The sequence below is a fragment of the Clarias gariepinus genome, chromosome 28 (assembly GCF_024256425.1).
Source record: "Clarias gariepinus isolate MV-2021 ecotype Netherlands chromosome 28, CGAR_prim_01v2, whole genome shotgun sequence".
NCBI lineage: Eukaryota > Metazoa > Chordata > Actinopteri > Siluriformes > Clariidae > Clarias > Clarias gariepinus.
Genome location: NC_071127.1, coordinates 16989101 through 17003581, shown reverse-complemented (window position 1 = coordinate 17003581; position 14481 = coordinate 16989101). Strand labels below are relative to the sequence as shown.

General features: G+C 37.6%; 1 protein-coding gene across 4 annotated transcripts; it reads left to right on the top strand.

The window, feature by feature from the left end:
• Positions 1–8166: 8166 nt before the first annotated feature.
• cacng6a (calcium channel, voltage-dependent, gamma subunit 6a) lies at positions 8167–13369 on the top strand. 4 transcript variants are annotated; one of them, XM_053490181.1, is made up of 6 exons: positions 8215–8254; positions 8347–8420; positions 8960–9414; positions 10380–10454; positions 12601–12738; positions 12861–13369. In XM_053490181.1, the coding sequence occupies exons 3-6, from the start codon at positions 9033–9035 to the stop codon at positions 13082–13084; spliced, it is 819 nt and encodes a 272-aa protein (XP_053346156.1). In that variant the 5' UTR covers positions 8215–8254; positions 8347–8420; positions 8960–9032; the 3' UTR covers positions 13085–13369. The 4 variants fall into 4 exon arrangements, with proteins under 4 accessions (XP_053346157.1, XP_053346155.1, XP_053346154.1 ...); XM_053490182.1 differs by lacking the exon at positions 8347–8420 and having other exon boundaries at positions 8167–8254; positions 9057–9414; XM_053490180.1 differs by lacking the exon at positions 8347–8420 and having other exon boundaries at positions 8172–8254.
• The last annotated feature ends 1112 nt before the right edge of the window (positions 13370–14481 follow it).

The window sequence follows — 14481 nt, the reverse complement described above, 5'->3', positions numbered from 1 at the left end:
ATACATCATAGACACACAGTGCTAATGGCAGAGCTAATGCATTAATACACCAGCATTATGTAAAATCACAGGAGAGCTGACAATTTGGTGTGGTAAGACCATGGTGTTCCAAAGGGTCTACAGATTCCTATGGAGAGACCTGAGATAACCAACAAAGTGCATACATAATCATTAATCCCAGCGGCGATTCTAGAGTCTGTTAAGGACCTAGGCAAACATTTTAAGGGCATCTCTAACCAGCATTCATCATCATTATCTTATAAATAATAAATACGTTTGTCAGCTCTCAAGGGCTCCTACTGGCCTGGGGCCCCAAGCAGATGCCTTCCATGAGTGTTCACGAGAAGCAAATACGATCAATCCCCCTGTTTTTTAACTTGTAGATAATAATTGTGGTTGGTTACAATTTTAAAATGCAAAACATATCTCAATTATCCAAAAAAAAAAAACATACAGGAAAAACATATTTTCTTACTAGCGATATTATCCTGGCACAGTTTTGCTGTCATGTGACACGACACCGCTATAGCTGATCATGAATGGCTACAGAAGGCCATGAATGACCATGGAAAGACCCACGGAATCATGTGGCAGACTTACACATCCAACATCACCTAGGTAATGTAAATCGCTACAGATCAGATCAACACACATAATCATATATACGACCCATAGTTCAGCACGATTTGTGAATTCTTATAAATCTTTAGCCAAAATCATGAATAAGAAGCAGTGGTTGGTCAAAACTATTGAAGTCTTCTTTCTCATGCCAAATCCACGCACCATATAGCTATGAAGTTTTGGATATTTGGATTGAAATACTATATATATATATATATATATATATATATATATATATATATATATATGATCATGTGTACAGTATCTGTGCTATTTTTTTGCCTATGTGACCCATTTTAATTTATTTTTTGCTCTGTCATGTTTGGGTAGTTTGTTAAAATGAATAAAAATATCTGTTTATCATATTGCCTAGGTTGTGTTAAAAAGAAGGACTTGGCACTCTTAGTTTATACTGTAAACTCCCGAGCCCTATATATGTTTATATAAAAAAAAATCAAAGAAACAGCAATATATATATATATATATATATATATATATATATATATATTTTTTTTTTTTTTTTTCTCTCTCTGAGAAATTCTTTGAGTTTTGACTCAACATGACAAAAGTTTACTTGAGATTTTTGCAAATTTATTACAAATAAAAACATTGAGAAAGCACATGTACATAAGTATTCACAGCCTTTGCAAAATTGAGCTCAGGCGCATCCTGTTTCCCCTGATCATCCTGTTTCCCCTGATTAACCTTGAGATGTTTCTGCAGCTTAATTGGAGTCCACTTGTGGTAAATTTAGTTGATTGGACATGATTTGGAAATGCACACACCTGTCTATATAAGGTCCCACAGTTGACAGTTCATGTCAGAGGACAAAACAAGCATGAAGTCAAAGGAATTGTCTGTAGACCTCCGAGACAGGATTGTCTCAAGGCACAAATCTGGGAAAGGTTACAGAATTTTTTTTGCTGCTTTGAAGGTCCCAATGAGGAAAGTGGGCCTCCATTATCTGTAAGTGAAAGAAGTTCAAAACCACCAGGACTCTTCCTAGAGCTGGCCGGCCATCAAAACTGAGCGATCGGGGGAGAAAGGCCTTAGTCAGGGAGGTGACCAAGAACCTGATGGTCAGTCTGTCAGAGCTCCAGAGGTCCTCTGTGGAGAGAGGAGAACCTTCCAGAAGGACAACCATCTCTGCAACAATCCACCAATCAGGCCTATATGGTAGAGTGGCCAGACGGAAGCCACTCCTTAGTAAAAGGCACATGGCAGCCCGCCTGGAGTTTGCCAAAAGGCATCTGAAGGACTCTCAGACCATGAGAAACAAAATTCTCAGGTCTGATGAGACTTTCTGTCCACTCTACCATATAGGCCTACTGTATATAGGTGGTCCCCAGATTTGTGCCTCGAGACAATCCTGTCCCGGAGGTCTACAGACAATTCCTTTGAACTGTCAACTGTGGGACCTTATCTAGACAGGTGTCTAATTAATTAATATAATTAATTGTATTAATTATATTCATATTAATATCCAGATCCAGGGATTTGAATTAGATTCAACCTAATGTCATCATTTTATGCTATAAAAGTATTAGGAAACGTCTGGTTTTAATTTGGACTGGATATGATAATGTCCGTACACATTTTTTTTAAATAGTTGTACAATTTTTTTTAATCAACTCAAATTTGTAATAAAATTGTCAAAGATAGCAAATCAAACAGCCTTTTCTTTAGTATATCAGGTGCCAAAATGGCCACTTTAAAGGATCTTCCTGAGGATGTACCATGTCAGAGTGTTCAGACCAAGGCGAGTATTTTCTACATGTCAAGGTTGACTGGATAATAGGATCTGCAGGGGATTAATAGTCATGCCAGACTGGCTTGGCATGCCACCAGTCAGCCCTCAGTATTTGTGTAATCACGCGTATTGATGAAACTCAGTCTCGACAACGCTACAGGGCGGTTGCGAAGCATGATGTTGTCCATGGTCTTTGTACTGTAACTGACTCGATCTTCCAAGCCATGCTAATATTTCTGTACATGATTTCAAGATCATTTGAGTCACACAGCAGTGAACAGCACTTTTTTTGTTATAAGTATAATTTTTAATCAAATGAATTTTTCCTGTAATTTTAATATGATGAATCATACATTTTTTTCAGTGTATTATCCAAGCAAAATTCTAATTTCCATCTCATCCATAAAACCAAATTTGTGATGAGTGATGAAGTAAAGATAAACAAGACATGAGCAAAGAAAACCCATGAATCATATAAAGGGTTCAAAGAAGGTCACAGATACAGTAGGATCGAATAATCCAGGAAGCAATGTATAATTGTGTTAACAAATATAGTATTTTATAATACTGAATTTTTGCATGTGATCTCTCTATACAAAAAAAGTGTGATTGATACAATCACATGATTGATATATATATATATATATATATATATATATATATATATATATATATATATATATATAATTTTTTTAAAGAATAAATTGTTTCAGGAAAACATATATGTCTACAATATATATATATATATATATATATATATATATATATATATGTAAGATCTAATGTAAAATTCTATACATTAGATCTGATATATGAAAAACTACTATATGAAAAACTATACATTTTTATTAACGACAGTTAAGTAGTGTCAAACATGATATATTTCAAAACAATTTCAGTTAGGTCTATCAGTAGAAAAAAAACATTAGTTACCCTACCTGGTGTCAATCCATGGAGCCGACAAGCTGACTAGCTCATCTCAGCTGCAGTGATCAGATTGAAAAGGATTTACTTGAAGGGAATAAGTTTAACTCTGTCCTCCATTCCCCCTACCTCATCTCTTCCATTTGCTACACAGATTATTTCCCCCTTTCATTTGACTTTTTCTTCTTCTTTTTTTCAGTTATTGTTCAAGCATATTTTATGTGTACATTTCATGCAGAATAGGAGCTACACTACTTTTAACCAACCATAATACAACTGACATGTATTGTTATTGTGATATGGTTTTGCACTGGTTTCCAAAAGACCCAAACTTCATTATACAGTGGAAACTTGGATTATGAGCATAATTCGTTCCGGAGGTGGGCTTGTATTCCAAAACACTTGTAAACCAAATCGTATTTTCCCTTAAGAAATTATTTGTTCCACAGCCCTAAAGAAAACATTTGAAAAGAATCGCGACAGAGCAGTGTTTCTGTGTGCAGCAGTTAGAAAGAGTGTCTGTGTGTCTGTGAAGGTGAAAATAGGAGGGGTCTGTGTGTGTGTGCGTGTGTGTGTGTGTGTGTGTGTGTGGCACAGTGTCCAATGACGCACGCTCACACAGAAACAAAGAGAAGGCTGTTACAGAGAGAGAAAATGAATCTTTAACCTCTCTTATGAGACTTTCTTTTGCTTTACATGTGCGCTGTACACACATGCATACAAACACAAAATAAAATATGTTTTATGCGCACACATGTGGTAACAGTGTTAAAGTAAACAGTATACGCGTGCAAGGATTTTGATTAAACCAGTAAGGGCGCACACTAAGACCTAGCAGGGGAGACGATTACCCACAATTCTTCAGCGCAAGAAAGAGAAAAAACGTTGGCTCAGTTGTACGCATGTGTGATACATGATACTCGTAAATAAAGACTTAAGATTTATTTAAAAAATCTTTGCTCGTCTTGCGGAACACTTGCAAACCACGTTACTCACAATCCGAGGTTCCACAGTATATATAAATATAGTGTGCTACAGTATATGTTCAAGTATTTATCTTGGTTCCCATTGAAAATCATAACATTCGTTAATTCTGGCATGACCTTCAGCATGCCAAGAGAATGAAACAGTGGTGTCTCAAGTTGTGCTGGTTGTCTTTCCAGCTCTTAGCCTGTAAATGATCATACAGCCTTTTATATAAGGAATTGATATGAGATACTGTATAATATTAGTTAATAAGGAAGCCCAGCTCAATCCTGGAGAGTCCCATGGCCAGTGGGAGAAAGCAGCTACCATCTACTAAGCTATTTATTTTTCTTTGCTGCTGTAACATAAAAATATCCCCACTGTGTGATGAATAAAGGTATATAATATCTTATCCTATCCTAAACCACTAGCAATGTTTTTGAGAAGACCATATGTATGCTGAGAAATTACCAGTCACATTCAAACTCGGGTCCATACAGTACCAATTTTCTTTAGTATACTGTAGCAATAGTAATTCTGATTAACCTCAAAGAAAAAAAAAAAATTTTCATTCATCTGGTGAATCCATGGTGTGCAAAGTGCTTAAAAGGCATGTACAGGATCTCACTGTTGGAACAAGTGGAGAAAACTGGGTGACACAGTGACATTAGTAAGAGCAGGAAATTCCAATAAAATTGACAAAATGTTGTCACCATCACATCTGTCTCATTAGCAATCAACCTGTAAAAATGCTTTGTGACAATGGCCATATGCATAATATAAAGTAAAATTGAATCTCTTAGAATGGCAACATGGAGGCATAATGGTTAGCACTGTTGCCCTGCACCTGCAGATTTAAGGGTTTGATTCCTGCCTGGGGTCTGTGTGTGTGGAGTTTGCAAGTTCTTCCCATTTAGTGGCTTTCTCCGGGTACTCTGGTTTCCTCCCGCAGTCCAAATGGAACCTGAAGGTGCAAGGCAACAGGAAATGCATGGCTATATACACTCACCTAAAGGATTATTATAGGAACAACATGCTAATACGGTGTTTGACCCCCTTTCGCCTTCCGAACTGCCTTAATTCTACGTGGCATTGATTCAACAAGGTGCTGAAAGCATTCTTAAAAAATGTTGGCCCATATTGATAGGATAGGCATCTTGCAGTTGATGGAGATTTGTGGGATGCACATCCAGGGCACGAAGCTCCTGTTCCACCACATCCCAAAGATACTCTATTGGGTTGAGATCTGGTGACTGTAGGGGCCATTTTAGTACAGTGAACTCATTGTCATGTTCAAGAAACTAATTTGAAATGATTCGAGCTTTGTGACATGGTGCATTATCCTGCTGGAAGTAGCCATCAAAAGATGGGTACATGGTGGTCATAAAGGGATGGACATGGTCAGAAACAATGCTCAGGTATCCTTCGGCATTTAAACGATGCCCAATTGGCACTAAGGGGCCTAAAGTGTGCCAAGAAAACATCCCCCACACCATTACACCACCACCAGCAGCCTGCACAGTGGTAACAAGGCATGATGGATCCATGTTCTTATTCTGTTTATGCCAAATTCTGACTCTACCATTTGAATGTCTCAAAAGAAATTGAGACTCATCAGACCAGACAACATTTTTCCAGTCTTCAACTTTCCAATTTTGGTGAGCTCGTGCAAATTGTAGCCTCTTTTTCCTATTTGTAGTGGAGATGAGTGGTACCCGGTGGGATCTTCTGCTGTTGTAGCCCATCCGCCTTAAGGTTGTGCGTGTTGTAGCTTCAAAAATGCTTTGCTGCATACCTCGGTTGTAACGAGTGGTTATTTCAGTCAAAGTTGCTCTTCTATCAGCTTGAATCAGTCGGCCCATTCTCCTCTGACCTCTAGGCATTTTCGCCCACAGGACTGCCGCATACTGGATGTTTTTCACTTTTCACACCATTCTTTGTAAACCCTAGAAATGGTTGTGCTTGAAAATCCCAGTAACTGAGCAGATTGTGAAACACTCAGACCGGCCCGTCTGGCACCAACAACCATGCCACGCTCAAAATTGCTTAAATCACCTTTCTTTCCCATTTTGACATTCAGTTTGGAGTTCAAGAGATTGTCTTGACCAGGACCACACCCCTAAATGCATTGAAGCAACTGCCATGTGATTGGTTGATTAGATGATTGCATTAATGAGAAATTAAACAGGTGTTCCTAATAATCATTTAGGTCAGTGTATATACTGTGTTTGTTTTTGTTAGTTCTTTTTTTTTTTTTTTTTTTTGCTAAACCTACAATAACATTGTATCCAAATACATATACTTTAATATGGAGTCGCCTACTTTTACAGCTAAAACTGCACGATTTTGGAGTGTTTCTATGGGAATTCATTCATTCATCCATTCATTCTGTAGAGCGTTTATGAGGTGAGACACTGATGCTGAATCTCCGTTCCAGTTCATCCCAAAGGTGCTCGATGGGGTTGAGGTCAGGGCAGTCAAGTTCTTCCACACTGAATTCATCAAACCATATCTTTATAGTCCTTGCTTTGTGCACTGGGTCACAAACACCTGTATTGAATAACTAACAGGTTTAGCCAAATACTTTTCTCCATACAGTGTAATATGTAAATCGTCTTAATGCTAAATACAACACTGTATATATATATATATATATATATATATATATATATATATATATATATATATATATAACACTCAGATGATTAATATGCTGTATATTCCTTGGAAATCACAGTCACAAATACTACCATGATCTCACTAGGTTTTTTTTTCCCCCCCAGTTCCACGGCTATGTACTCATCTCCTGGAAGTGTTAGATGTGTGAGCTAAATGAATGATTCAGTTCTGCTCACTCTTTGACATCTAGTTTAAAAGTGTTGATACCATCAGTGACAACTTTGCCCAGTGGCTCCACCTACTGGTTAGTGATAGAACAACATATTTTGTCAGTGGGAGTGAGCCATCATCATGCTAAGCACATAAGACTGCAGCTCTCCCTCTCTCTCTCTCTCTCTCACTCACACACACACACACACACACACACACTTCGTCTCTCTGCGCATTACAGACGCCATAATTTTGTGTGCCTATTGAATGCAAATTCTTACACTACCGTATAAATACTACAGCATCTTAAACACATCTCATAATATCAGATATTAAGGATTACCTGTATTTAATTTTGATTGATTGATTGATTGATTGATTAATCGTTTTGATCCGATGCACACTTCAAATGGACGTGCTGTACTGTGTATCCACCCCTGGACCAATCTTTAAATATTAAAACTATATTTAACCCCATAGTGCATTTTACCACGTAACTTGCGCACTCATTTAACACTCGTTAAGTATCATATACTTTATTTGGATTCTACAATGTAAACCGATATGGTTTATTGATGTTTCACCAGTTACTAAGGTGATATCGTTGGCTCAAATAATGACCAATGACCAATTCTCAGGGTTCCATAATTTTTTTTAACCTAAAGATATGGTATGAGCATGCACACGCATGCATGCACACGCACTCAAACAAACATTTGCTGACCCCTAACCCTTAAGCAGCTGTCTTCAGTTTTTTTTTTTTTTTTTCATGATTAACAGGTGGCTTTTAAAAATAGAAATGCAAAACACACGCTTCAGCCCTCACACACATAACGACTACTGGGAAACAGTAAGAGGGCAAAAATGCACAAACACATTGGAGCGAGTGTGTGGTGACTGACGCTAGACACAAATGTAAAAAAAAAAAATAATAAAATTTTTTAAATGCAAGTAATTCAGCCTTTGGTACGGTCGTGAATATATGAGGTTTTGATCTGAGTGACCCCCCCCCCCGTACAGCACCAACAGCATGCCAGTGGCCTCCTCCCTCTTTTGCCCTCCCTTTTATGCATTTTCCGTCCCTCTGCCTTGTCATTGCTGCCAGACCCAGAGAAAACCATTCCTTCCTCCGTCTCCGATTCGATCCTCTCACAACCCTGAAAGGTTAGCCGCTTGTTTGTGTCGTTGTTATGATCTGTTATTGAAGCACTTGTCTAGTCGACACTTGTCACAAAGTTTGACTTTGTCTTTGTCAGTTCCAGAATGGGCAGAAACCCTGCGACCTACTGTAGGTTGTAGAACTTTAGAACAGATCCTGTCGCTCTCCGAGGTTGGAACGTTATTAGACCTTAGTATAAGTTAACCCACTTTATGTTCTGTTTGACATGTCCGATAGTATTTAATCATCTCGGCGATGTACCGTACAGCGTATTGTGATGTTCACGTAGGCTGTTCATGGAATGCATCTGCATTGTGCATGTCATTTTGTTCTTTTTCTTTGACTTGCAGATAAACCACACTAAAGCTCCTTCCACACATCTTTTACTCCATGTTTACTTCCTGAATCTTCATCAGCACGGTCATTTGGCATATTTCATATCACCCCTTGCCGTGTCGTGTCATGTCGTGTCAGAGTTCAAGTGTCCTGCTTACAGTACATCACTCACTGTTGTTCAGCTGTCAGTGTTGGTCTTTACTCAGTCATGATTAACACCTTCTGCCAAGTTGTTATCTAACGTGCCACACTCCATAACATCTAGAAAAAGCAAGATCGCCCCGTACTTGCCCTGCTCTGACCCTTTCTTTAGCCTCTACTGTATGTGCACTCTTGATCTTTGATGCTTGACTTATTCTTTTCACCTACATTAGCATCTCTAGACAAGTTCCTCACTCTTCTACCATCATTCCCTCCCTACTCCTTTCCCGCTCTTGATACACTGTCATGTGGTCCGCCTTCATCGTGCAGGACGAGGAGACCACGCCCACGGCCATATCAGGCAGAGGTACCGAAGCACTAGCGAGAATGATAAGTGTGCAAAGTGGAGGATGCAAGCGGCGGACGAAAGCGTCCTCGTCTTCCCTGAGCGACCGCCAGGAAGGCAAGATCAAGCTAGTGTTCCTTGTGGCGACGGTCGGCATCACGTTGACCGTCCTAGGGGTGGGGACGGAGTTTTGGGTAGAACTGGCGTCGTCAAAAAACTTTTACAACAACGAGACATGCCTGGCTGCACACTACGGCCTGTGGAAGAGCTGCATGAAGAGGCTCTGGGTCGCCGATGTCGATCCTGAGCGGGAAACCTGTGGGCCGATCGATCTCCTTGGAGGTAAGGCGTCACAAATATCAGAAGGTTCAACCTAAGTAATTGAAATTTGATCAGATATTTGATGATAATTAACTTTAGAATGCCTAGGATGATCAAAGGGCACCATGAGGTATAGTGGATAGCCTTACTGTCTCATAGGTTCCCAAGTTTAAAAATGAACATGCGCTTAATGGACATGGTTTTCCTCTGGGTTCTTTAGTTTCCTTCTTTAAACTGCCTTTAGCTACTCAAACTTGCCCCTAGGTGTGAACATGCTATCAGGAAACGGCCTGATTGTCTTATCTCTGGTGGGTTCCTGCGGGAAGGTGGGCACCATATACTCAGTTTTTTTGTTTGTTTTTTTGGTGAGATCGGATTTGTCTGTCATGATGTTTCACATTCATCTGACTCGAGGATGGATGCGAGGACAACAAGCAAGCGAGCAGTTAGTTGGATGTAGAAGGTTTCAGAGGAAGGGACCTCACTTTAGCTGTTTTAGCAGCTAGAGCTAGCGCTGCTATGAAATCCATGCACTAATGGTGCTGACTGATGACACCAGCAGCCGTGTCCATGCATGTGTCGCGGGCGAAAAGTCACATGAAGTCAGGTCTGCCTGATCTCGTTCAAGTCACATGACCACATTTTGAATATGCATCCGATCCAGGAGGACATACGAAAGTGCCTGGGTAAAAAAAAATAATAATAATAATTGAGTCGCTTTAGCCTTTTTATGTGAACGTAGCTAAATTATGAAATTTTTATCAGTTAGAAAAGTTTTGAAAAATAAATGTAATTCAGAATAATTAAGTGTAAACTACTAATACAAATAAAACACATCGGTTACTAAATCTGGGTTTGGGAAGATACATCGTTTATAACAATTCACAATATATTAGTCTAAAATACACAATTTATCTTTTTAAATATGTTTACTGTTAGAAATTAATTAATTATGTTATAATCTTACTGTAATGTGGTTATTCCAGAATCAAACTGCACCTATTTCAAGATCTATACAACTGGAGAAAATACAGTCATGTTTCGCAAAATGCCAGCGAAGAGTGAGTTATCTATCTATCTATCTATCTATCTATCTATCTATCTATCTATCTATCTATCTATCTATCTATCTATCTATCTCTCTATCTATCTCTCTATCTATCTATCCGTCTGTCTGTCTGTCTGTCTATTGATCTGTGAATGAAGGTGTTAAAACTGATTGACATTTACAGTCAATCTTCTAATACAGTACAGTGATGAGACTCTTAGCCCTCCGAATGGTGCAAACATTTCATACAAGAAAGCTGTATTTCCAGTCCTGGCTGGGGTGCCTTGGAGCCCACTGCAGTCTTTCCTGTAAACATTCAGAGAGTGGAAGGCTCCCTGGAAAAAAAGAAAAAATGGCTTGGTCTGCAGACTTTTCTCTCTAATAAGATTTGACCTTAAAATTAAGACATAATATTAAATATGTAAAATTAAACAATAATTCCCGGAAATACTTGAATTTTAGTTCAACCCTCATAAAAAGATAATTCTGATTTATTTCTTTTTCAAAAATAATACTAAGACTCAAATCAAATTTGAAAAATATTTGCTTCACTTTCATGTGCTACTACAGTATGTTATGGCAATTTCTTATGTGGTATGCTCTGACATAAGCAGGCCATGCATTTACATTTTAATTATATCTACCAATCTATCTACATACTGTACCTATCACTTCATCACCATATACAGTGTACTGTGTATATATAAACAGTATATACAGTATATATGGTGATAAAGTGTTGTTTCGATTCAGCAGTCAGTTCTTTAAGTTAATTTGAACATATCATGTCGTGAGACCACTGTTTATGCCAGATGTTTTCCACTCGCTCCTTCAGTGCTTTTTGTTTATTTTTCTCAAATCATTATTTCTTAAATTTTTTTTCACATTTATACAGATTTGTTTTATGTTTATGTTAAACCAGTTTTTCTTCATCATTAATGGTTTTAATTACAATTTAATATAATTTTTATTTTGTATGAAGCTAATACAGTTGTAAATATATTTTAGTATTTATGTTTTAAAATTACTTAGAATTACAAAACAGATTCCTGATGCCCCAATCCACTCTTTCATAATCTGAGTCCTGGAACATATGCATGGCATTAGGGAAGAACTGCCCCCAGGGGCTTGTAGAGTGGACAAGCAGGCAATCTGGACTCATCAGACCACATGACCCTTTTCTATTGCTCTACAGTCTAACCTTTATGCTCCCTAACAAATTGTAGTGATCTTTGATTACACTCATTGATTATTTATTTATTTATTTTTTGATTTTTTGACCACATTTCTTCCCGGAAGTTGACTGCTCAACACAACTTTGCTCGATGTACTGTAGCCCTTCAGAAATGGTGACTATGGCAATGTGTTTTCAACATATAATGTGACAAATGTAATATTCTATGTCTAATGAGCTGATTAGGAGAATTATTAACTATATCGTGCAGATTTTCTCCAAATATTCACTTTATAATGTTATCATGGGTTATTTCATTATGTTTTACTTAAAACATCATTTTTACATAAATATTTTCCTATTTACCTAAGAACTAATCAGTCATAATAGAATAAATAGCAGCAATACATAAATGTAAGTCACTACGAGGTATATTCTAACAGTTGTTTCTGCAGCTTCTATATATGAACTGTATGTGGACAGCTTTGATATATGGATCTATCTATCTATCTATCTATCTATCTATCTATCTATCTATCTATCTATCTATTTATCTATCCATCTATTTATCTATCTATCTATCCATCAATCCATCTTTACATTGATTGACCCATCCATCAAGTTATCTATCTCTCCATACATCCATCTATCTATACAAAACATCTATCCATCCATGCATCTATCTATCTATCTATCTATCTATCTATCTATCTATCTATCTATCTATCTATCTATCTATCTATCTCTACATTGATTGACTCATCCATCCATCTACAGTATATATCTATTTATCCATCCATTTACCTATCTTAAATAAAAATTAAACACATACACTAATTTCAAAACAGAATGATTCTGAATTTCATTCTAATTTCACTCATTTCATCAAACTATTATTTTTTTTCCATATCAAAAACAAAGAGCTAAGATAACTAGGAGAACAGCCTGATAAGTCTCTGAGTGATTTCCTTTTCTCTCTGAGCAGATTTGACTGTAACCTCTGCCATGTTGGCTATCTTCAGTCTTTTCCTGATGGTGATGGGAGCCGTTTGCATTATCATGGCCATAAGCAAAGGCGTGCAGTTCTTCCTAAAGCCAGCCTCAGTCTGTTTCGCATTATCAGGTAAACAATCTGGATTGACCATCAATGCTGAATGCCTGATGAACATAGAAGCAGAAAATTGTGGTACAGCAAATGAAATGATTTTCTTGAGTTTTTTTTTCTTCTGTTCTGTCTTGAATCAGGTGTCCTGGTTTTTCTGTCTCTCATCGTTTTCCATCAGTCAGTCCTTTCGTTTTTGGCAAGTGACCACTCCGTCCCACTGCACCATGAACTGTCGTGGTCGGTAATATGTATGGGATGTGCTGGCACCATAGTAATACTTGCAGGGGTGTTATTCTTCATTCTTACTCTACCTTACAGTTTGTGGGAGAAATGTCTGCCTAACAGGAACCCTAACAGCTCGTGACACTTTTTTGTGTATTTTTTTTTTTTACTAATGAATTAAATTTGGGTTTATTTTAAATACTGTAAGTAACATACAGTATGCTCTCTGGGAAAACAAGACATTGTGTATTGTTTTGTCAGATGTTGTTCTGTACATGTATGAGATTATAAGACTTTATTATGACGGAGCAAATATAACAGTATATACTGATATTAATAACACTGACTGTGTTATAGTGTGACTGTTGTTTTTTTTGGCAATGTACCAATGAAGTGTGTAAAGATTAAAGAATGGTTATGATGATAATCTGTTTTTCAATTACTACAGGACTTTTATTTGTGATCATAGTGCATGTGCGAAAAACAAGGTATGACATCGTGGCGTTTGCATAATTTAGATATTTATGCCTGACCACGGGGTGATACACCAAATGTATGAAGGGGTTGGGTTTTAATGAATACATTAGGGTTGGACATGCAACTGCAATATCCATACAAATGAGCTCCAAGAACCTAAAAGCGCACAGTGCAGCACAGTGACATTTTTATTATAACACACAATTAAATTTCACTTTCACAGAATTTATTACTTACGGATCTTTTTTTTTTTAATGCAAGAGGTTTAAAGGAACCAGGCTGGCTAACATGACTTAAAGCATATAGTGAGGAATATATATATATATAAAATTTTTATATAATTAATATAATTTATTTTGCTCATTTTTAAGGACCAGTTCTAATGCAAGGTTCAAACAGAATACCAGAGTACACCAGCTGTGTGCTTCTGTCATGTGCACTAAGCATATTTTCTTCTGAACACAAAATACAAGAAGCCACATTCATGCTAAATGGTTTCGGTACACAAGTTTTCTCAGTTTGCTTCCAATAAACACCAAATTCTCGCTTTGTGTATTTATGTGTTACGTTTAATCACATAACACATTCAGCTCTTATTCGTACAATAAGTGTCGTTTGCTGCTCCTGTAAATGCTGGCTTGTTGGTAGCTTGGTTGAACGCTAGCCAATCTTTTCACTCTTACGATACATCACTGGTTTCCTGTCTGCCACTCTGTTGACCTGCTACTTTGGTGAAATGGTTAGAAAGGAGGTGAAAATTTTATTTTTTCAAAAAATTGCATGTCTTAAATAATGTAGTGGTTAGCAATGTCACCTTGCACCTCCAGGATCAAGGTTCAAGTCCCGCCTCGGGTCTGTGTCCATGGAGTTTGATTGTTCTCCCCACATTTGGTGGGTGTCCTCCCACAATCCAAAGACATGCCGATTATTGCCCTTCGTGTGTGAATGTTGACCGGATTTTTAGGAATGTTATTTTTAGGAATGTTATTTTTAGGAATGTTATTCCTAAAAATAGGAATAAATACAATGGCCGCTATCTGCCTCTACAGTCCCTCAATGGAC

Coding starts and splice junctions, on each gene's coding strand:
- cacng6a (XM_053490180.1), top strand. CDS start 9,033: ATGTGGTCCGCCTTCATCGTGCAGGACGAGGAGACCACGCCCACGGCC. Junction 10,455..12,600: donor TCGCAAAATGCCAGCGAAGA/GTGAGTTATCTA, acceptor CTCTCTGAGCAG/ATTTGACTGTAACCTCTGCC. Junction 12,739..12,860: donor AGTCTGTTTCGCATTATCAG/GTAAACAATCTG, acceptor GTCTTGAATCAG/GTGTCCTGGTTTTTCTGTCT.